The 21,542-nt window shown below is 39.7% G+C and overlaps 1 protein-coding gene and 2 long non-coding RNA genes across 5 annotated transcripts in view; 2 read left to right on the forward strand and 1 right to left on the reverse strand.

Annotated features, from left to right (window-relative positions):
* rgs6 (regulator of G protein signaling 6) overlaps nt 1-15,879 on the reverse strand; it is a 101,045-nt gene extending 85,166 nt beyond the window's left edge. The window contains exons 1-2 of one of the 2 annotated variants that reach the window (XM_082506123.1): nt 15,803-15,879; nt 8,772-9,092 (exon numbers count right to left, since the gene is read on the reverse strand). In XM_082506123.1, coding sequence (XP_082362249.1) covers nt 8,772-9,002 — 231 coding nt within the window. In that variant the 5' untranslated portion in view covers nt 9,003-9,092; nt 15,803-15,879. Of the gene's footprint in view, nt 1-8,771; nt 9,093-15,532; nt 15,624-15,802 lie in introns of those variants that run through there. The other variant, XM_082506124.1, reaches the window with a different exon arrangement.
* LOC309689602 overlaps nt 1-21,542 on the forward strand; it is a 395,670-nt gene that overhangs the window by 23,445 nt on the left and 350,683 nt on the right. The gene's annotated exons all lie outside the window — the stretch shown is intronic.
* On the forward strand, nt 98-21,449 carry LOC309689599. 2 transcript variants are annotated; one of them, XR_014271443.1, is made up of 4 exons: nt 98-323; nt 15,811-15,977; nt 16,509-16,648; nt 21,222-21,449. It is a non-coding gene; the product is annotated as an uncharacterized lncRNA (long non-coding RNA). The 2 variants fall into 2 exon arrangements; XR_014271444.1 differs by lacking the exon at nt 98-323 and adding an exon at nt 15,618-15,679.

Below are 21,542 nucleotides of genomic sequence, written 5' to 3' on the forward strand. Positions count from 1 at the left end.
TGCTTCTGCAAGAGAAAATGTATTAAAGTCACAGTGTGTAAAATCTCACCACTAGATGTCAGTATATTGCAGATTGCAGATAACTGAATTCCGTTTTCTTAGCTTTAACAATTCAAGTGCGTAATTCTACCTATGGTAGCCACTGTAGGACAAAAAACTCCCTATTCTGGGTTCATCTGTTGTGAGTGTAGGCTGTCAGTCCGCTGTCAATGTGTGTCCATGTCTATTTACCCTGAAGAAAGCTAGAAAACTTTGTGAAAGAGGTTTGATATGAGACAATGAGTCAGCAAAACACATTTCTGACCAATGACAGCAATACTGAGGTGAGTTGTTGAGATTATCCTAAACCTTCGTGTTAGTAAGTGCTGGTGTTTTTGCTGTCCGTCTCTGTTATCTACTGTTAGCCACCATTAGCCTCTGTTAGCCTCCGTTAGCCAGTGTTAGCCTCTGTTAGCCTCCGTTAGCCACTGTTAGCCTCCGTTAGCCAGCGTTACTGAAACTTTCTTTGAAGTGTATCTAACATTTTTCGATTCAGACACTTGCCGAATAAATTCCTATACAACGTGAGAATGGAATCAAACTGTTTATCAATGGGAAAGTGTGATTTGGGTTTTTTCTAACGAACACTTGAGCCTATCATTAGCATATTCTTAGCTTATAACTTGCTGCCGTTGTTGTTATTTAGCCGCCTCATTGCCAGTTGTCCGGAGAGGGGAGGGTTGTATGTCTAATCTCCTGACAATAAGTTGGCTTATGCAAGTTTTCATGAGATAGAGCCCCGACTTCAGTTTAGGAAGTAAGGCTCGTGTGGGGGAAGAGGATGACGTTTTATTCAAATGGCTGTCTTGTTGTGTCCTTCCTACGTGTTTTTAAAAACATAGATAAAACATAGGTATGATCCCTCATATCTTGGGTATGAAGGTGCAGAGGAGTTCTCTTCTCCTCAACCTTTGTTATAGTACATATGTGGCTGGTTTCTAGCACACAATTAGACAGAACAGCAATTTTAGCTACCGTATTTAAGTTGCCAGGGCAACATCGCAGCTTCCACATTTTACATATCTCAATTCGTAGTTTATAAGAATGCATCACTTGTTGGAAGACATAATTTTACAGTAATCTATGTGCATTTATGTCTATAATATTGTTTTTCTATTAAATTAATATTTTTTAAAAACCCAACCGACTATACCTTTAAATTGCCATAGGATGCAGGGGATCTTAAATGGAGTGATTGTTCTGGTATTTATTGCTCCTCTTACAGTAAGTCATTGTTGACAGTTCATTGGTTGTGTTCAATATTTTCTCCATTAAGAGAGCTGATGATGCATATGGAGAAAGGGTTTACATTAACACATGGGGATTTATTGTCTTTGTGGTTACGATATATGGTTCACTACTGATATTGATTCCTCTAATCTCTCAGCTGAGCTGCTTTAAAGCACATTATGAGGTCAAAAACATCAGGATTTGTCAGGAGGAAGGTGCTCCAAATAGAGCTTTAGGTAGTCGCTGAAATATCTAGCTTTTGAGGGGAGGCCCTGGGAGGAGACGGGTGATGCAATTTCCCAAAGTAGTGTCTGCATCATTGAAATCATGAGATGTTTTGGCCTCTGACTGAGTTCTGTGGCAAGAGCTGAAAACAGTTGAGAGACTCAAAAATGAACACTTCATCATAGGATGGCTGTACATTAAAAAAAACCTGATTTTTGTTAAAATATTACATTTAATTTATATTTGCATATGCAGAAAAAAATCTGTAAAAAAAAAAAAATTGAAATTGAAACAATGGATGGAACCTAACTCGTGCCATAATGCTAGGAACCTGGTGAATATTAAGAGTTTTATCACAGTGTGTTTCTCAGTAGGATTACATACAGATAAACAAATGGCCCATCATTTAAAAAAACATGGTTTTTGAATCAATGCACCTCTTCAAACAGTAGCTTCATGGTGGCTTTTCAACCTCTGAGCTCTCTTTTAAAGCATGTTCCAGCGGCCCAGATGAATATGGGAAAAATGCATCTGTATAAACAGCCTGTTAAGTAAACAGGTCTGCACTTCAACAGCTGCTAATGTCAGACTGGAAATTAAAGACGTGGGGGGTGGGGGTGGGAAAAGGTGTGTTACACTAAAATAACAGCTCTACAAACACACAAGGACACACCCAAACTGCAGCATGCACAAATGCTCTGTATCCCACTTCCTACCATCTTTTCTTATCACTCTCTCTCTCTCTCTCTCTCTCTCTCTCTCTCTCTCTCACACACACACACACACACACACACACACACACACACACACACACACAGTGTTTCTGAGCAGATGCTGGCTGACAGGTTTGAATTCATGCTGGTGAAAAGGTCAGTCAACACCCTCCACTCTTGTCAACACCATTGTGTGTGTGTGTGTGTGTGTGTGTGTGTGTGTGTGTGTGTGTGTGTGTGTGTGTGTGTGTGTGTGTGTGTGTGTGTGTGTGTGTGTGTGTGCGTGCGTGTGTGTGTGTGTGTGCGCGCGCGCGCGCATTGGATGGTGACAACAAAAAATAATCTAGTGGGGAGAGGGGGAGTAATGTTCAGTTTCTTAGACAAACATCTATTGTACGCATAGATTTATGATTTTAAACCAAATAGGATAAAAGCATTAAAAATAAATAGAGGGAGAATTCATTAAAGTGATTAGGAATCAATTAGAACAGCAGACATTAAGATGATAGAATAAGAAAGTGAGGGGAGGGGTAAAAAAGAAGAAGACATGGAATAAAGTCATACACCATCTTTCTAGCAGATGAATGGGTCCCTGTGGGCGAGAGGCATCACTTCTCATCCTAATTACTCTTCAAACACTGACCCAGTATCAGCTCTCATGTTCTACCCGCATTTAACTCTCCAAGCACTAAAATCGTCTTGCAGGAAAAAGTCAGTGTATAAAATTGGAAGTTAATTATCTATAAGACAAAAAAAGGAGAAACTTCACCATTAATTTGAAGTGGTTCGATAGTTTGGGTCTCAGAGCTTTGGAAACGGTGAATTTGAAGCACAATTTGCATGCATCATCTAAATGGACGCCAAACATTGTCTTTAAAAACATGATGATGAAAAATATAATTTTGTCATGACATTCCTCATTAGAACTATTAAAAAATGAATTTACTTAACTACTGTACACAATTGATCTATTTGTCATTAGAAAGCACACCTGCCAGGTGGCCTAGTTCTTCTGTAATACTTCTAATGATTCAGTCATACTACAGTAGAAATAGAACGACCACCTCTCTACGTATTGGTGGTTGCATTGAATTTGATCAGGTTGGTGAAGGTCTGTACATAACTACCATATAATTCATAAACACAGACAGTCTGTCAATAAATTTCAGTTGCAGTCAGTCTGTGCCAATCAACTTATCTGTGACCCATCTGCAATCTGTCTCATTGCAATGGAGGATTCAACTCAGCTGCTTGTCAGCTGGTTATGTTATTCATAAAAGTAAGGCTGCTGAGTGCGTGTCATTTTGTAGTTTAATTGCCATCCTTCAACAACTACCTCACTATTTCTCAGGATTTTTTGAACTGAATCTGAAAAATTGAAGAAATGTTTTTGATAAATAAAAACCTTTTTTTGTTTTTTCCACAAAACGCTTTTTTGGTTCAACCACGGTAAAAGATACTTCAGATTTAGCTGAGGATATTATGATTTGGAAAATGGACTAATTCTTATATAGTGTTTTCTAGTCTCCCCACGCTCTATACAACATGCCTCATTCACCCATTCACAAGCACTTCTAAACTCAAGTGCAAACTAATAAACATTCACACACATTCACACTCCGATGAACGCAGGTTTTAAAATATATCTTGGTGATACTATGACTTCTTTGCTGGAGAAATTATATTAGATGACAGGTGTTCTTATCTTCAACTAACATGTGTAAGGCTGCTGCTCAGATACATTTTAACTCTACAGATTCATATTTTTTGGTATTTTTTCTGTTATCTTTTCCTTACCCTTTGCCTACTGTTTTTCTTTGCTATCAAACTATTTTTGCACTTTTATTGTCACGGTCTGCCAGGGCAAGCCGTGGGGATGTTGGAGAAAGGACCCAAATGCTGGACTAAGTGCAATGAACAGTGCGTTTATTTACAGTGGGGTAATGTACCACACACAATAAATCTCCAATGTGCTCCCTCAACTCCTGTGTTGTGCCTTCTCCTAAGTGCTGGTATTCCGTGCGTCCTGCCGTACTGTGTTCCGCTCTCCTCATGGAGTCTAACTCAACGATCCTGCGCCGGAGGAAGCTCCATCGCTCTGTTAAGTAGCTCCCCCGACGAGCTTGATCAGAAGCAGGTGTGTGAGAACCTAGGCGTGATCAGCAGCTGGCAGGGCCACACCCATCAGGCCTGCAGGTGGCTGTCCAGCCACACCCGCAGACACACACACATACACACACCAGCATGGAACACAAGAGCACAGTGCAGCAAACATACATCCAATACAATAATAATAGTCCACACTGCTCACCATCCCTGAGTCCCTGGAACTGGGTCTGTGACACTTATACCATCTGTTATTTTCTACTTCCTTGTTTTTTAATCTCTCCACACAGCTTCTTTTTCTATCTGTAAACTCTCGTCTCTATCCTGCATCAGGAACTCGTTTATTTATTCATTTACTGGCAATTGGAGTCCTGCGATTCCAGCTCCACCTCCAGCATCTTTAGATAAATGACATTTCCAAAGCCAGATGGACTACAGATACTGAAATAGTCTACCATGAGTTCATCAGTCCTACCACTTATCAACATTCAGATTTTTCTGTCTCATTGTTGTTCTTGTCATCGTGGAAAGATAAGAAGAATTGTTTAAAAAAAGAAAAGAAGGTTCAAATACACTTAAAAAGCACCGCACATAAATGATCCAATGAAAAAGCAGCTGAGAACAGAGGGTGAATGTGTAGGTCAGATGAATCAAAATACATAAATCAATACACAGACTGATCGATACACATAGGTTCATCTCACTAAAATTATTTTTCTTAGCAGGAAATATCCATTTATAGATCCTTCATCAACATCACCAGTAAATACTTTATTATATAATTATTATATAACAATAAGACACTCAGAGTGAGTTGTATCAGACAATGCAATCTCATTATCCAGTTTCAGGATATTAAGACACGTGCGTCTTCAGTTCCATTCATCCAAATCGGGACAAAATCTATACTGTAGATATCCTCCTGCATCAAATCATCCATAGACCCTTCATACAGATATTCAAACCCAACTTTCTTAGCATCTTGGATAAATCAATAAACCATTCTTCTTAAATAGCCTACAGCAAGAACTCAGACCTACCCAACTGTAGTGTCTAAAACAATATCCAGCTATGGCCTTTTTCCTGATGATACCACTGTTTTCTTTTCTGGTGGTGAACACATATTGTGCAGTCATCTGCATGTTTACATTTGTCTGCATGTACAGTGCTGTGAAAAAGTATTTCCTTCCTTCTTAAGTTCCTTTTTTTGTATATTTGTTTTGCTTTTGTTGAATGTTTCAGATTAAACAAATCCAAACCTACTGCAGTCAAACATTTGCAATTACTAGGAACAACTCTACATGGCTCTGGAGGAATTTTGTCCCACTTTTCTTTGAGAATTATTGGAATTCAACCATGTCTGAGGGTTTTCAAGCATAAAATTCATGTTTGATTTGAGTCCAGCCAAGATCGCTCCAAAACCTGGTTGTTGTTTTTTCATTTGGGTTTTATTGTTTGTTTGTTTCTTTAGTTGCTTGATTTTTTCCATTTAGAGGTGGACTTGCTTTTGTGTTTCAGGTCATGATCTTGCTGTAAAACCCAAATGTGCTTAAGCTTCAGGACATGAACTGATGCTCAGGTACTGTCTTTCAAGATTTTTTGAAAGAGAGCAGAATTCATGGTTCCATCGTGTAAGGCAACTCGTCCTGGTGCTGAAACAGCAAAGCAGTCCCAGACCATCACACCACCACGTTTGACTGATGATAATGTTTTTTATGAAATGCTGTTTAGTTTTATGCCACCTACCGCGGGACTCAAACCTTTCAAAAAGTTCAACAACAAAAGCCTTGGGGGTATATCGAGATATTTCTTGGCAAATGTGAGATCTTTGTGTTCTTTTGGGTGAGCGGTAGTTTTCACCTTGGAACTCTTGGATGCCATTTTTGCCTGGTCTTTTTCTTATTGTTGAATCATGAAATCTGACCTCAAATGAGGTCTGCAGTTCTTTAGATGTTGTTTCTGGATGAGTTGTCGATGTAGGCCAGCCATTCCTGGTAAGGTTTCCACTGTTTCAAGTCCCCTAACCTTAGAAATGGATTCGTAACCCTTTCCTGATACATGTCAGTGACTTTGTTTCTTAGATCTTGACATGGTGTGTTGATTTTTTTAAAGATCTTTTAGCCTACATAACTTTGTTCCATTTAAGTGATTTCTTTCCTTAACATGTTTGAGGCCTGGGTGTGGCTGATCTAACTGAACTCAGCTTTTCAAAAAAATGTGGTTAATCGCAGTTAATTCATAGGTTAATATTGCAACTAAATGTATGTGTTCTACCAATGTAAACGATTCATTTTAGAAAGGCCACATTTATGACATTTTCTTCTTCCTGCACCTTTTTATTCAAACTTGAATAAAAATAAATGAGTAGAATACACCGCAGATATGAAATTAGCTCTTGATTTGAGTCATTTGAGCACTTGTTAAACTAATTGAACCAGAAAAGGTTATCTGTCCAAACAAAAAGCAAAAATAGTGTTTGCCACTAGTAAGTTTTATCTTCAAGTGCTGCTTCTTTATATTGTCAAGTGCAAGTGCTGTCACTGTGGTTCATTTCCAGGCTTCATCAAGACTTCATCAAGACTGAATAGGATGCAAAGTAATTTGATAATGCCCACTCAGCATTTAAAAAAGTTCTCAGCCTCCATTAAATATCCTTCACATCTCTGATCACAGAATTTAGTGCTTACTGACAGAGAGAAATTATTTCAGCCAATTTCACCCATTAATTTTTGCATTACAGACACGCTATGGCTAGTAGAGATCATTTTCCATCACTCTCTTCTCATCTTTTTCATCTCCTCATCCCTATAGAGCCACACTTCCGTGGTCACGATAAATAAGTAAAAATGTGCACTAGCTGCCTGCTGGTAAACAATACTGACACGTTCATTTAGCACAGGAGGCGAGATTGCCCTCAGAGTAAATTCATCTCCTTCCCCCTTGTCTTTCATTCAGGTTGGGCTGACATGACATAGTGCATTGATTCCTTACTTACAAACTTACAAAAAATGGCAACCGAGCCTCCTCCCTTATATTTTATGTACAACATTTTGGCATTAACTTATCATGGACAGTTTCATTTGTGGTGTGCTGCTTCTAGACAGCTAGTCCTTCTGGACTAGCATTCAAGATTCAAGGTTCAAGGTTCAAGGTTCTTTATTTGTCACATGCATAGTTATACAAGTATAACACACAGTGAAATGTAGCCTGACACGCTCCTCGACGTGTGCAAAAATTGGGGGGGGGGGGGGTGTAGAGGAAGAACATTATATATATATATATATATATATATATATATATATATATATATATATATATATAGTATATACACTGGGTGAATGTGCAGTAGTAGCAGCATTTAGGAGTTAGTGTTTTTTTCCACTATTCTTTATTTATCTATGGTACTTAATGCAGTTGTCAACTTGCAGTGGTGGCTCAGCTGATGTCTTATGTAGTCTCTTCACTTCACACTTCTTTTAAAACCCCATTTCTCACAAAGATGTCCTGCTATTTCTGAAACTATCCTCTCCATAAATTTGATGTGTGTCTTTTCTGATCAAAAGAAACATACTGCAAGCTTGTTCATGAAAAACAATCTCTCACTTTTTTCGCCACCTGTCCAAAAACTTTCCATCTCAGTTCGCAGCAGGAGCCTTCATTTCTAGTGTCATATATCAGAGCAGCAGCTCTTCAAATACATATGACTCCAGCAGCTCCAAGAGGAAATTGCTGCATCACCAGCCAATAGGAATTAACTTCAATTTTAGTATGTAGCATCCTAATTATGCATGATAATTAGTTAAATGTGTGCACCAGCTGCCTGCTGGTAAGTAATGCGGTCACAGCTCATATTCATTTAGAAGAGAGAGCAAGACTGCCTTTGAAATACATTCATTTGTCTTTTAATCAGCTCTGTGTGGCATAAAGTAACTAATGTAGAGGAATAACAATAAACCTCTAAAGCTTTGGGTTATAATCACACCTATAATTATACCACCTATACAGTAAATCTCCATCTGTGATGACACAGACATCAAAAAGAAAGTAATTTTGTCCTGTTGGAGTTTATGCTGATACTCTGGCTTCCTCCATTTAAAATACATGTAAAAGATGCATACATGTAATACATGTAAAAAGAATAAAGCTAGTTTCAGAACTGGCCTCACTGATTCCAGCCAAATGTAAAAATCTCAGAATCACCTGAAAATAATAAAATTTGCTCCAAAACTCTCACAGATCAGCTGAATGTTCGCTTTATTTTTTATTCAAACTTACTTTCGAGTTTGACAGACAGCAAAGCCAAAAAATCATTTTGCACTGAAGCGCTTAAAAAGCATTCCCCGTCCTACTCTCTCAAGTCTGCAGCACCACCAGCAGCAACCGGTTAAAATTTGTCTAACAAAACCACAAACCACTGTGAGTCAGCAAAAAGATGCTGGAGATTATACTTGCTCTTACCTTTCTGTAAACAATCATGTTGGGCGTGTCATCATCTGGGTCCACGATGCTCATGGACCTCGTGGAGAGCAGAGGTCGAGACGGGGTCGTCTGGGCGATCTCCTTCGGTTCTTCAGCCCCTTCGTCAGGTTCAGACTTCTCCACGGGGCTCGACTGCTGCTGCTCCTCTTCCTTCTCCTTCTCCCCTCCTTCCTCCTGCTGTTGCTGCTGCTGCTGCTGTGCCTCAGCCATCTCTCCCTTACAGTCGCCTTCCCCGTGTGTTAAATTATCCTCTCTTCTTTGTCTTCTCTTCTTTATTTCCAACTGTGCTGTCTCCAGAGTCTAGGGAAAGAAAGAGAGTGAGAAACAAAGTGATAAATTGGACCATAGAACTGAGCATTGGGCTCCAGTCTCCCATGTCTCTCTATTTTCTGGTTTTCTATCAGCAGCCACAGGATGGATGCAATGGAGGCGTCATCAATTCTCCTACTTTTCTCTGTTATCCCTTCTACGCTACTCCCTTCAGACCCGTCATATGAGACTGAAGTTAAAGGAGAATAAAATACATTCTGTTTTTGCTTGATTATTCCAGTCAATCATTTCAGTTTGTGGGACATCATATTTCCTGGCATATAAGAGCGTCACTTGCTTTTTTCCCACAGAGGATGTGATGTCTTGTTTTACAAGGGGAATAAAAATTTGTTTCTTCAGTTAAAATGAGGCATCATGTGCATGAATTAATTCAAATGATGAAAATCAGTCAGATGAATATCTCATTTTGAAAACTAATTTGCACGTTCATTTCCATTCAGAGAAGCAGAAGGATAGCAGCAAGAGTGAAAGGGAAGGTTTACAAGATGGTAGTGGGGCCTGCTATGATGTAGAGTTTGGAGACAGCAGTAGTGACAAAAAGACAGGAGGCCGTGCTGGAGGTGACAGAGTTGAAGATGAATTGTGTTACATGTGACCAAAATGGACAGGATTAGAAATGAGTATATCAGAGGGACAACTCAGGTCGAGCGGCGTGGAAACTCTTTGGAGGATGCTGAAGATGGAGTTGCCAGGCAGGAGTAAAAAAGGAAGAGCACAGATAAGATTCATGGGTGTAGCGAAGGCGGACATGGAGACTGTTGCAAAAATGATTGTACATTATTCCAATAAACCACTCACAAAGTACAGAAACAAATTGCAGCAGGTTAAAGGTTGATTTTAAACCCCATAAAATTGCCCTTTAATTTACTACAGAACAACCGATCACCGAATCATGCACAATACATGCAATATATGCGACTCCACACACACACACACACACACACTTGTGACATCCCATTACTCAGACCTGTCTGTGCTCTTCTGACAGCTGTCAAAATATTGTTGTGTGACACTTGAGCTGAGATTAGGTGCAAGAAGGAGAAGGTTCAAAGTCAGATAGGGGGCAAACAGCTGGAAAGAGAAATGAAACACACTTGACACCCTGGTTTCTATATGAGGGCTCCATCTATGCATCCTCTTTTCCTCTGTGCTCATCAGTGCCAGAAGATTTTATCCCAAACGTAACTGGGACCAGATGCCTTTCCATTTAGTCCATTGTAAAAGAAATAATAGCTTCTGACTGATTCATCTGCAGACAGCTAGTCTCTTTGCTGGTTGCAACACAGTGAATGTGCAAAATGACGTTACACAGGCCTGGAAATCTAAACAATTCTGCACTCGATTAAATGAGTCTGGTTGCAAACCGCGCAATGAAAATGCAAAACAAATCTAATCTATAGGAAATGTTATGATAGCAAGCTCTTCCTTGTGTTGGAGATAACTGAATCCTTACAACAATATACCTGGAAGCTGCCAAATATGCACTCATGATAATGGAAACACACTCCATTATTTCATTTCAGTTTAATTTATTCATTTCTTTTGCAATGCAAACCAGAAGAGTTTGCACATAATCTCAGTGAGATGGAGGTTTCCTGGAAACATTTATCTGAGAAAATATTTGTGGAAGAAATTATAGACTTTAGGTGTATGACTGGAAGATGATTCTGCTCAGAGAAAAGCTGTATTTTCCACTTTGTGTTTCCACTCAGTAAAATCTTTAAAAAAAAGACCATCACACTCACCACTAAATATAAAGAACTGAAATGTGAATGAAGGCCTGATGCAGGTTATCAAAGCAAAATGTCTTCCTAGAACTTCAGCCAAATGTTGGCAAAGAGTTTTTAACTCATTCACTGCCAGCCATTGGCAGTGAATGAGTTAAACCCATTGACTCATTCACTGCAATTGACGGCTATAGACGTCAATGGCAGTGAATGAGTTAATAGTGTCCACCTGTGCTTCATAAACCATGTGTACATGGGAAATTTAGTTCACATGTGTAGTTCCCAAAAGCTAGCATGAATGGTGAGAAGGAGAGCAAAATTAAGTTCTTTTTTCTTTACCTGGGAATTCACTGTAAGAAACAGTGTTTTTAGTCATTTAAATCTTTATCTATTGCTTATTTACTTTGGTGCAGTATGAATGGGCAGAGGAAAACTAGCAAAACTTGAAAATACAGTTAAAAGTGAAGTCACATTTTCTAAAACTGTCCACAGGCTCAGACTGGAGTCATTGCTGGGCCAATTCTAGTCCCGGGCCTCATGTTTGACACCCCTGCTGTAGGAAAAAAAATCAAATTGATCTAATTTAATCAATTTGTAAATATTAACCGTGTAAGCATGTTTTCAGCTGAAAGAATAAAGGTATCAGAGCTGAAATTTGACACAGAATCAGTGTGGGTGCCTGCATCCGCAGTATCATCATCGTGAGCATCATGTGTTGATATGCTATTTCGATCGTGCATAATCTCGTATTCTGAAGCAAAATTAGAAGTTAAAGAACTTCCACAAAGCAATTTCTGCTTCATGCCCAAAGAGTGAAAAGAGAAAGGAAGCAAAATGAGAGCAGACCTGAGCATGATTGGTTGTAGGATGATTGGGTTTGGCATGTTGGGAAACATCCACAGATCTGAAGACAAGATCAATACCACTCTCATATCTATATGGAAACTGCGAAGCTTCAGCCAGAGGCTAGTGTAGCTTAGCTTATCTCAGAAACGGGTGCACCTAGGTTGTGTATTATATTTAGTTCATGTATTACTCATAAAGCCGTTTACAAAGACACATAGTGGTAGCACATCTTCTTCCGTGCAAGCAAGCTAAACATTAAATAATAAGAATCGAACTAAAGTTAAGAAAGTGGTTTTGACTGGGTTAAGAGTAAATGGCAGTTTTGTGTCATCTGAAGTGAATTTAATGTCCTTTTTAAGTCGACGCTCTCATTAACCAGCTGTTTGTGTGTGTCTGAATGTGTGAGAGGATATACTGCACAAAGTGTCCATGTGTCCACGAGCTTTCTGGTGCTGAAGAAAAGACAGGGACACCGTCTGCTTAACTGCTACTCCAAACCAGCAGTCAATGCTTAGAAGTGATGCCTGGTTTGTTTCTCTGAACTGCTCAAGTTTAAACTCCCATCTTCTTTCCATCCTGCTCCTGGAATGTCGTAAAGTTGCGTAGGCTGGGATCAATACCTCCAACATTCGCTCTAACTCTGGATTTTGCAAAGAAATGAAATGTTCAGGTTGAACATTCACATGAGATCATCCTCTATCGCACAGTTATTTAATTAATGGTTCACAGAGGAGCCTCACCCCTGTTGATAGAGATGCTTTAGTTGGCCTAATTGCTTTAAAGAACTTCCAGAGTCAGCTTTGGTCACCTTGAAAGCCTCTGATGTAATGCCTAATCTATTTATCCAAAATTAGATGAACGTGAGGATGAAGAAGATATAAAGGGACCACACGCGTCTCATTTTATGAAACGCAAACAACATGTTTTTACAGAAGAATTAAAATCTTCCTATGTTAAGCCCTCAAACTCCTTCAGAACCGCCAGCTCAGGAAACTCCTTCCTGTGGTGTTTACGAGGCTTCAATCGATGTGCTGTGATGTCTTCGTGAGAGCCTGTAGGTGTAGAGTCCTTTGTTTGTTCGCCGCTCGTGTTAGCTACGTACAATTACAAGTGAAGCACAGTTTTTTAAACTTCACTTAAGCTTTATCTTTCTTCTTCTTAAATGCAAAAGACTAACAAGCACGCTTGAATTTCAGCTGATGTCTTCACCAGCTCAGCGTTCAGCTCTACATAATTGGAACAAATCAAGCGCTGCCACAGAAATGATACTCGATTGCAAGAAAATGAACACTGAGGAAGGCATCAGTCAAAACATTTGTGCTCGCTCCTCTTTTGCACTACAAAGGAATAACAACAGTGAAAGTGTTGTGATGTAATTTGAAGTCACTGAAGAAGAAAAAAATAAAATAAAATAAAAATAGGCCCCAGGTTTCAGGAAATTAAATGACTGAAAGAAACGCATGACATTTATTTTTATACTTGTCGCAGATTAATACTCTAAATTATTCTGATTACATTTAGAGGTGAACATTTATTTAACCACCCCCCTTTCCTTTAAAACACGCTGCGATGACAGGAAGTGGATGCGGTGAGTGAGATCTCTTGCTGTGTCTAAAGTCTGCGCTATCCTTTTCCCTCTGGACCCTCCACAGTGCAACGCACACCCAGCGTTTCCTTCACCTTCCATCGAAAACCACCCCAGGGAGGGCTGCATGAGGATGTCTGGCTATTTTACACAAAAGCCTGGCTACAAATATAAGGGACACCACCAGTTTAGAAGCCATTCAACCTTATAAAGAGTCAAATGTGTGGAGTTGTGTGTGTGGTTTATCAGGCAGACTGCATTTAACAGCATATATCACACAGTAATGGTTCATTCACATCTTGTTTAAGATACGAAACATATTAAGAGCTTCTGTATATTAATGGTACAGTACTGTATCTTTTTCTTGTGTGATCATGTAAATTCAAGTTCAAATCCTTGATTGTTTTTTCACGTGTGATCTAGTTACCAGGTTTTGTGTAGCAGAAAGCTGTGCTGAGGTTTAGACAGCAATGAGTGAGACTACCATAGAAATTCGCCAGTCTTCACCTTGGGTGGTTGATACAATTTTGAGCAGGTCAGGAATACTGTAACCTTGTGAGGCAAGAAGTGAATACCAAGCTGCAAACAGAGTTTTAACAATAACAGGAATCTGAATTCAGAGTACACAGAGGAGGACACCCACAGGTAATTTTAGGGTAATAAACTGTTTATGTTCTAATACTGTTCCTCTTTATATTACTGTAGTAGCACTAATATGATCGGAAAATCTCATCCACACTACCGACAATATGATGTCATAAAGCTTAAAGCACAGTATTCTTAATTACTGTAAATCCAGCTGCCAACTGGGTCATTCCAACACAAATCTTCACATTTTTTAGAACATTTTCTGCTCACTCGTTCTTTTTTTCCCACTTTTTTTTGTTAGATATTCATGTTCAAGGGTTGTCTCAGATTTTCAAAGTGTGAAAAAAGCAGGTAATATTAAAAAAATGTATTTTATATAAAAAGCTACAAACTTTGGACATAAAATTTTTAGCCAAATTGGAGATAGGCGAGCAGAGAGCCCACAGTGATTTGAGACTGAATGACCTTTAACGGTGAAATTACAGTGTAGCGTTCATTGAAATGAATCTAATAAAGTATTGTGCCACACCTCTTAATCTCTGAATTCAGGTGTTTTCAGCTCCATTCCCATAGCTGTATGAAATCGAGCACCTGCCCATGCAGTTGATTAAAAGTTGGTTCCAAGGTCTCAGTAACATTGAGCAGCAGTTTCTTAACTGCTAACCTAACTGGGGGTCATATAAGTGCTGGATCGTGCTTGATAAGAGTTCAGCAGCTACAACAAAGCTAGGCTAGACTATTAAGCCCCAAATCCACAGCTAGGATCAACTTTAGAATCACCATTTAACCCGTCACTGGACTGTAGGCAGAAAGATCTTGGAGGCTCCGAGAGAACATGCAAACCCCACAAAGAAAGGCCAGAGCCTCGTCCAAAATCTTCTATCACTTGGGAATTTATTTTTAGAACAATGTAGGAGTGAGTACCTGGTCACAATATAAAAACTTCTATGCTTTGTGAGGCTGCGACAAATCAGTCACAAGCGTTTTACTGATATAAGCCACTGGTGCTGGCCGATAAGGCCAAAGCTGGCACTTGTTTATCTTTTTCAGTTCATCCTCGACCTTTAAAGATCTTTGATTTTCTTCAAAATCCCCATCATGCAAACAAATTTTTGCATGATGGGGACGTCAAAACTTGTGCATCCACATTTGACCATGAAGTCAATCAGGTAAACAATGCTCTGACAGTCCACAGATAACTAAATCAAGATAACGTGTAATTATGCAGCATTAATATAAATATCAGTATCACTGCTTAATAGCCAGAACCGGGCTCAAATCGTCATCTGTCTTAATGTGGGGAGAGCTTAAGTTTGATGGATGATGGTCGTGCATGTCTGCATACCAACAGTGACATAGATCTCTCTCTCGGTCTCACTCCGACCTCTTTCTGTGGTCTCTCTATCTTCTCAGAACCGCTTCACCCCCCAGCACACACACCCAGCACTCTGCAGCCTAATTTACACGACACAGTCCGCAACAACCAGCAGCACGCATTTTTACGCGCGTACTTTACCCTACACACACACACACACACACCACACCTCTCTCACTATCTTCCTCACAAATTTCCGTGCGCATCCCAACAGATGCACAGAGGACGAAAACGCGCAAATTGATTTCAAACATGCACTTGTGCACTTCAAGTGTCCCCGAGAGATCACCTGAGGTCTCTTTAATCCCAGGTGGGAAAAACTGCATCCTCCGTGTCACCCTCCGAAATATTAATTACTCCAACAACAGCCAAGCAACACCTCAAGCACAGCAAACTGAGAACACCGCTGCAATGACAAATAACAGAGGCTTTACCAGTAGGAGCGTTAAAAGCGCACGCAACAACATTTCAGTTTTCTTTTATGCATCTTTCACCACTAATAATACCGCCACTCGTATTCGCTCTGCTCCAGCCTCTCCCCCTTCTCCCCGTCCCTTACCTCTGCAGCCGGCTTATCTCTCTCTCGGAGCTCAGGAGCCAAGAAGCAGCTTCACCGACCGACCCATCAAACCGCCGCACAGTGGAGAGAGAGAGAGAGAGAGAGAGAGCGCGAGAGAGGAAGAGAGAGACCGTGTTTGGAATATGGGAATCATTATACTGCAACAGTTCAGATAGTAGGTGTACTCATTTAATATCGCACCTATGGTATTCCAGGGCAATCCCAAACTTGCACGAATTTGGGATTTTAGGAGTTTACGCAGAGTGTGCATCTCTCTATTGTGTGTGATTGTCAATCCCCCCTCCGATGAAGGTTCACCAACAAATTAGGTGGTTGTTTTTTTTTTCAGGATCAGGGGAATGTTGTGGTTATGGTCATGGTTAGGTTGGGTTTGTAGGATAGAGGAAAAGCCAGCTTTACATCTGTGTAGGCACCACTTATCCTGAAGATTAACAAATACTGTTAACTCAATATTTGATATGTTCACGTACTGGCTCTGTTATCTGCACTGTTATCAAATAAATATTGGCTGTAAACAATTTTTAGATTATTGTATTGTATACTGTTTGTATTCATAATTTACACGGTGTCACATAAAGTGTCCAGTCAAGCTAGTCATATTCATATGTTCCATTATCATAAGTTGTGAATTTTCCCTGCAGGGTCTTATGGTTTTACACAATAATACTTGACCCTCTGTCTGCAGACACAGGTCCCTGTGCTGCTGTTTCCCCTCTTTGCCTTAAAATCCATTGATGTCATAATGCCCACACAGGATATGAGAAGATTTGACTGCAAAACCAGGAAATTGTATGTGAGAAAACAACATACATGCAGACAAAGAAGGTACGTTTTCCAAACAACTGTACTCACACTGTTCATAATTATCCTGATAATACAGCCTGAAATGACTATAAAATGAATATGGACACAACTTTATGGAAAAAATGCATGATAGAATAGAAGTTTCAAAATAAAATGAAAACAAATTAGAATTGGATAAATGGAAGAAAATGGATGCTAGAGGTTGTACCTGGAAATGGAAGGCAGCTAGTTGAACATTTACAGAAAGATTAAAGATCCACCAGGACCTCCATGAATCATGTTTGTGGACTGTAGGAGAATTCAGCGCCGCTAAAAACAGTCATGTTTATGTTTTGAATTAATCTGACTCCTGAGTGGTGTTTGCCAGACATGAAGAACCATCATCTTCCAGTGTGTTTGCACATTTCTTTCCACCGCCGCTGCCATCGCCTTGTCAGTGGCCGTCTCAAGATAACAATTAGTTCAATGAAGAGAAAGGAGGCTTTGTTGGATAAGAAAATTAGCCTGTTGTCATGGGGAAAACAACTAAGAGAATAGGGAAAAATGCACTAATCAGGCACAACATTTAAAAAACCACCTGCTTAATTTTGCCAAGGTCCCATCTTGTGTGGTCTGTAAGGTTTGGACGGGGGGAGGGGAACCAAGACGTTGACAGCAGATCATTTGAATTCTGTGGTTTCACAGGTAAAGCATTGTTAGATATAATCCAACGGATGCTCAATCCAGTTTAAATATGTGGATTTGGTATTCTGGTTGAACATCCTGGTCTCTTTGCTGGGTTCCTTGAGCTGTTCCTGAGCAGTTTTTGCATTGCTGGGGAGATCGCTGCTATTGTGCAGGGGTGGCAAGTGACAAATTAACATCCGCATGGATGCCAGGATCCAATATATCCCAGCGTAACCTTGCACTATAATGAGATAATCACTGTTATTTTCTTCAGTTATCAGTAGTTTTAAGTTTTCAGATGATTGGTAGATATTTATAACTCTTCTCAGTGCTTTTGTAGCTTTGAATTTTAAATGCACGGAGAGGCACTTTCTGAAATAAATGCACCCACAAGCTTGCTAATATCCCCTACATGGGAAATTATCTGAAATACTCACTCCCTCTCTTAAGTCTTTTTCTTTCTTTTTTGCTCTTCGAGCCTTCCCCATACTCACCCCCGTTCCCCATCTTTCTTAGTGTAATCGCTCCTAATTTCTCATCTTCAACATATGCAAGGCCAACAGCTTCAAACCAGCGAGCTGCAAGCCCAGCAGATAAACTCTTAGCTGATGGGGACTCTCGGCCAAGCACTGAGGCACATCAAAGGCCCTGATGCAATGATGGACTAAGGGAGGAAACTGGGTGCTTACTACAGCCAGCAGAGGTTTCTTCGCTTTGTGTGCATGTGTGTGTGTGTGCATCCCAGTCTCACATGAAACGTGTCAACAGACAGCAAGTTTACCATTTACTGTAATTCAGGCTACGTTTTCTTACAGCCGGTGGTGGCGACTAAAAATATTTGCTGTCCTAATTCAATAAGCCATTACTGGGACAGAGAGTGAGGGGGACCACATGCTTCAAAAGCCAGCGGTTTCCCTCTCCTTTTTTTTCTTTCTCGCTTTTATCCGCTGTTTACTGTACAAATGGAAAAATGGACGTCAATAAGCTCGTAAAATCAATACGTGCACTTACAAGCTAAATGCCGTCAAAAACAGCATTGATACTAATGGCCCCATCTGTTCGTGCGGATACACACTCGAACACATCTTCTCATGGTTGGAAACTATAGCCTCCACTCTGGACCGACTGAATTATTGAGCAACAGGAAGCAGGAAGAAAAGATCCCACTGGAGCATATCTGTGTGTGTGCTGATAAGTGGTTTAGGAAGGGATGCCCTATTTTATGTGCTCGTTTATTGCAGTACATCGTCACATGTACACACGTGTATACACACATACATACCCATGTATACACTGATCAATAAGCTGCTAAACTTACAGAAATTCTATTTTTTCCATGGCAAAAGTATGTAACTGTATACAATACAAGATATTATTTTAAACTGGATAAGTGCTCTGTGCACTCTTCAGAAATTATAGTGATTTTGTTTTAAATATAGTGGCTTGCAAAAGTATTCGGCCCCCTTGAACTTTTCCACATTTTGTCACATTACAGCCACAAACATGAATCAGTTTTATTGGAATTCCACGTGAAAGAGCAACACAAAGTGGTATACACAAGCGGAACGAAAATCATACATGATTCGGTTATTTATTTTTACAAATAAATAACTGAAAAGTGGGGTGTGCGTAATTATTCAGCCCCCTGAGTCAATACTTTGTAGAACCACCTTTTGCTGCAGTTACAGCTGCCAGTCTTTTAGGGTCTGTCTCTACCAGCTTTGCACATCTAGAGACTGAAATCTTTGCCCATTCTTCTTTGCAAAACAGCTCCAGCTCAGTCAGATTAGATGGACAGCCTTTGTGAACAGCAGTTTTCAGATCTTTTTTCAGATCTTGCCACAGATTCTCGTTTGGATTTAGATCAGTGCACGACTAATAGTTGTCCTATGGACAGATTCCCCCACCTGAGCTGTAGATCTCTGCAGCTCGTCCAGAGTCACCATGGGCCTCTTGGCTGCATTTCCGATCAGCGCTCTCCTTGTTCGGCCTGTGAGTTTAGGTGGACGGCCTTGTCTTGGTAGGTTTATACTTGTGCCATACTCCTTCCATTTCTGAATGATTGATTGAACAGTGCTCCGTGGGATTTTCAAGGTTGGGAAATCTTTTTGTAGCCTAAGCCTGCTTTAGGTTTCTCAATAACTTTATCCCTGACCTGTCTGGTGTGTTCTTTGGACTTCATGCTGTCGTTGCTCCCAAATTTCTCTTAGACAACCTCTGACACATCATAGAGCAGCTGTATTTGTACTGACATTAGATTACACACAGGTGCACTCTATTTAGTCATTAGCACTCATCAGGCAATGTCTATGGGCAACTGACTGCACTCAGACCAAAGGGGGCTGAATAATTACGCACACCCCACTTTGCAGTTATTTATTTGTAAAAAATGTTTGGAATCATGTATGATTTTCGTTCCACTTCTCACGTGTACACCACTTTGTATTGGTCTTTCACGTGGAATTCCAATAAAATTGATTCATGTTTGTGGCTGTAATGTGACAAAATGTGGGAAAGTTCAAGGGGGCCGAATACTTTCGCAAACCACTGTAAATAAGGCACAAGTAAATTAAAAGATAAGGTAAACTCGCTCAGAATTCTGACTATCCTTGGAATCTTGACCTTTAAAATATTAATCTCAATATTCTGAAATTCTGATCCACAACCATCAACACCCAGAATTCTAACTTTATTCTCTTTAAATTTGACTTTTAGAATTTTGACAGTCAGATTTATGATGAGAAAATCAGAAGTCTGAGAAAAACATGGAGCAAAATTCTGAGAATTTAGTAAGAATTACAAGTAAAATAATGAGAATTCAGAGAAAAAGTGAAATTCCTGAGAAAAAATTGAATTCTGGGATTAAAAAAAGAAAAGGAAATTCTCTCCAAGGAGAAACGAGGAGAAACTTAATTCTGAGAATTAGGCAGAATTCCAAGTAAAATAGTGAGAATTCTGCGAAAAAAAAAGAATTCAAGGGGCAAAGTGATGAGATTAGAGAGATTAGTGAGAATTCCAAGCAGATTTACGAGAAAAAAAATTCAGAATTTAAAATCAAAATCAAATTCTAAAAATCTGAGAATAATCTCAGAATTCTCACAAAAAGGTTATAAAAAAACATCAAATTATTCCTGTTATTAATGGTAACGTCATAAATCTGAGCAATAATCTGAATTCTGAGAGAGAAAAAAAAGTCATGATCCCAAACTTTTTCTATCGTTTTCTACAAAAGGGGACGATTCCTGTCGATGCAAAAATAAGTCAGGTTGGGTAGTCTATGAGAACATGACCCCACCTGTCACTTAATCTATAACCTTAAATCTAATCTGATCTGAATCTATGAATTTCTAATGAGTGTTTTGTTCTATATATTGTGTGTTTTATTAGCTAAACCCAGTGGGTAACAGATGAGGAACATACAAACATACATAAACTAAAATCATGATATTATCATCCTATCTATTTATTTATTATAGTGACACACCATTCCTTTCTATGACATTCCCTTTTCCCTAATTCATATGATTATGGGACTTGAATAAAATATTTATATACTCCATATAGATGTTGCCACTCACAGAGCCCTAAGCAATGTTTATGTTTCACTGAGAGCGGTCCACTCGTCTAGGAGGAGCTAGAGAACATACAAACATAAATACATATGATCATTATAGCATGGTGATAAGTGGTTTCAAAAAGCCAAAAATGCTTCTCGAGGCTTTTCACAGGAATTTCAAAACCATAATAGCTACTTCCATATTTTATAGTCTATGAATACTGCATGCAGGGAGGTAAGGGTAGCCTGGAGGTCTTGAGCAGGCATGTCATGGTCTGGGCAGACTGTCTTTTTCTACCCCCCTTTCTTCCTCTCTCTACCAGCCTACACTGTCTGTGCTTTCTCTCTCATCTCTCCTTTTCTCACCTACAGGTGGAGCTGGTTCTGAGGTCTTCTTTGCTCAGTCTTCGGGCTTCATCAGTCGCACCTTTTCCTCGTTTCTCATACTGCTGTTGATTTAATGACCGACTCTCACGTCCATTCTCCACCAGATTGTTCTCCAGCTCTGACTTGTAATTTAATATTTGCTTTAAGCACCCTGGCTCTCAAACTCTGGATATAGAAGAATCTCCCCACGGTTTACCCGTCATCCTCGACGCCCAGCTTCACCTGTAAATTGGGCGTTCAGCCTGCCAATACCACTCACCTGTCTGACCACTTTCTCCACTTGGTGAATTTAACTGCTTGTACCTT

Source organism: Aulonocara stuartgranti (assembly GCF_965226115.1).
Source record: "Aulonocara stuartgranti genome assembly, chromosome: 15".
Classification (NCBI taxonomy): domain Eukaryota; kingdom Metazoa; phylum Chordata; class Actinopteri; order Cichliformes; family Cichlidae; genus Aulonocara; species Aulonocara stuartgranti.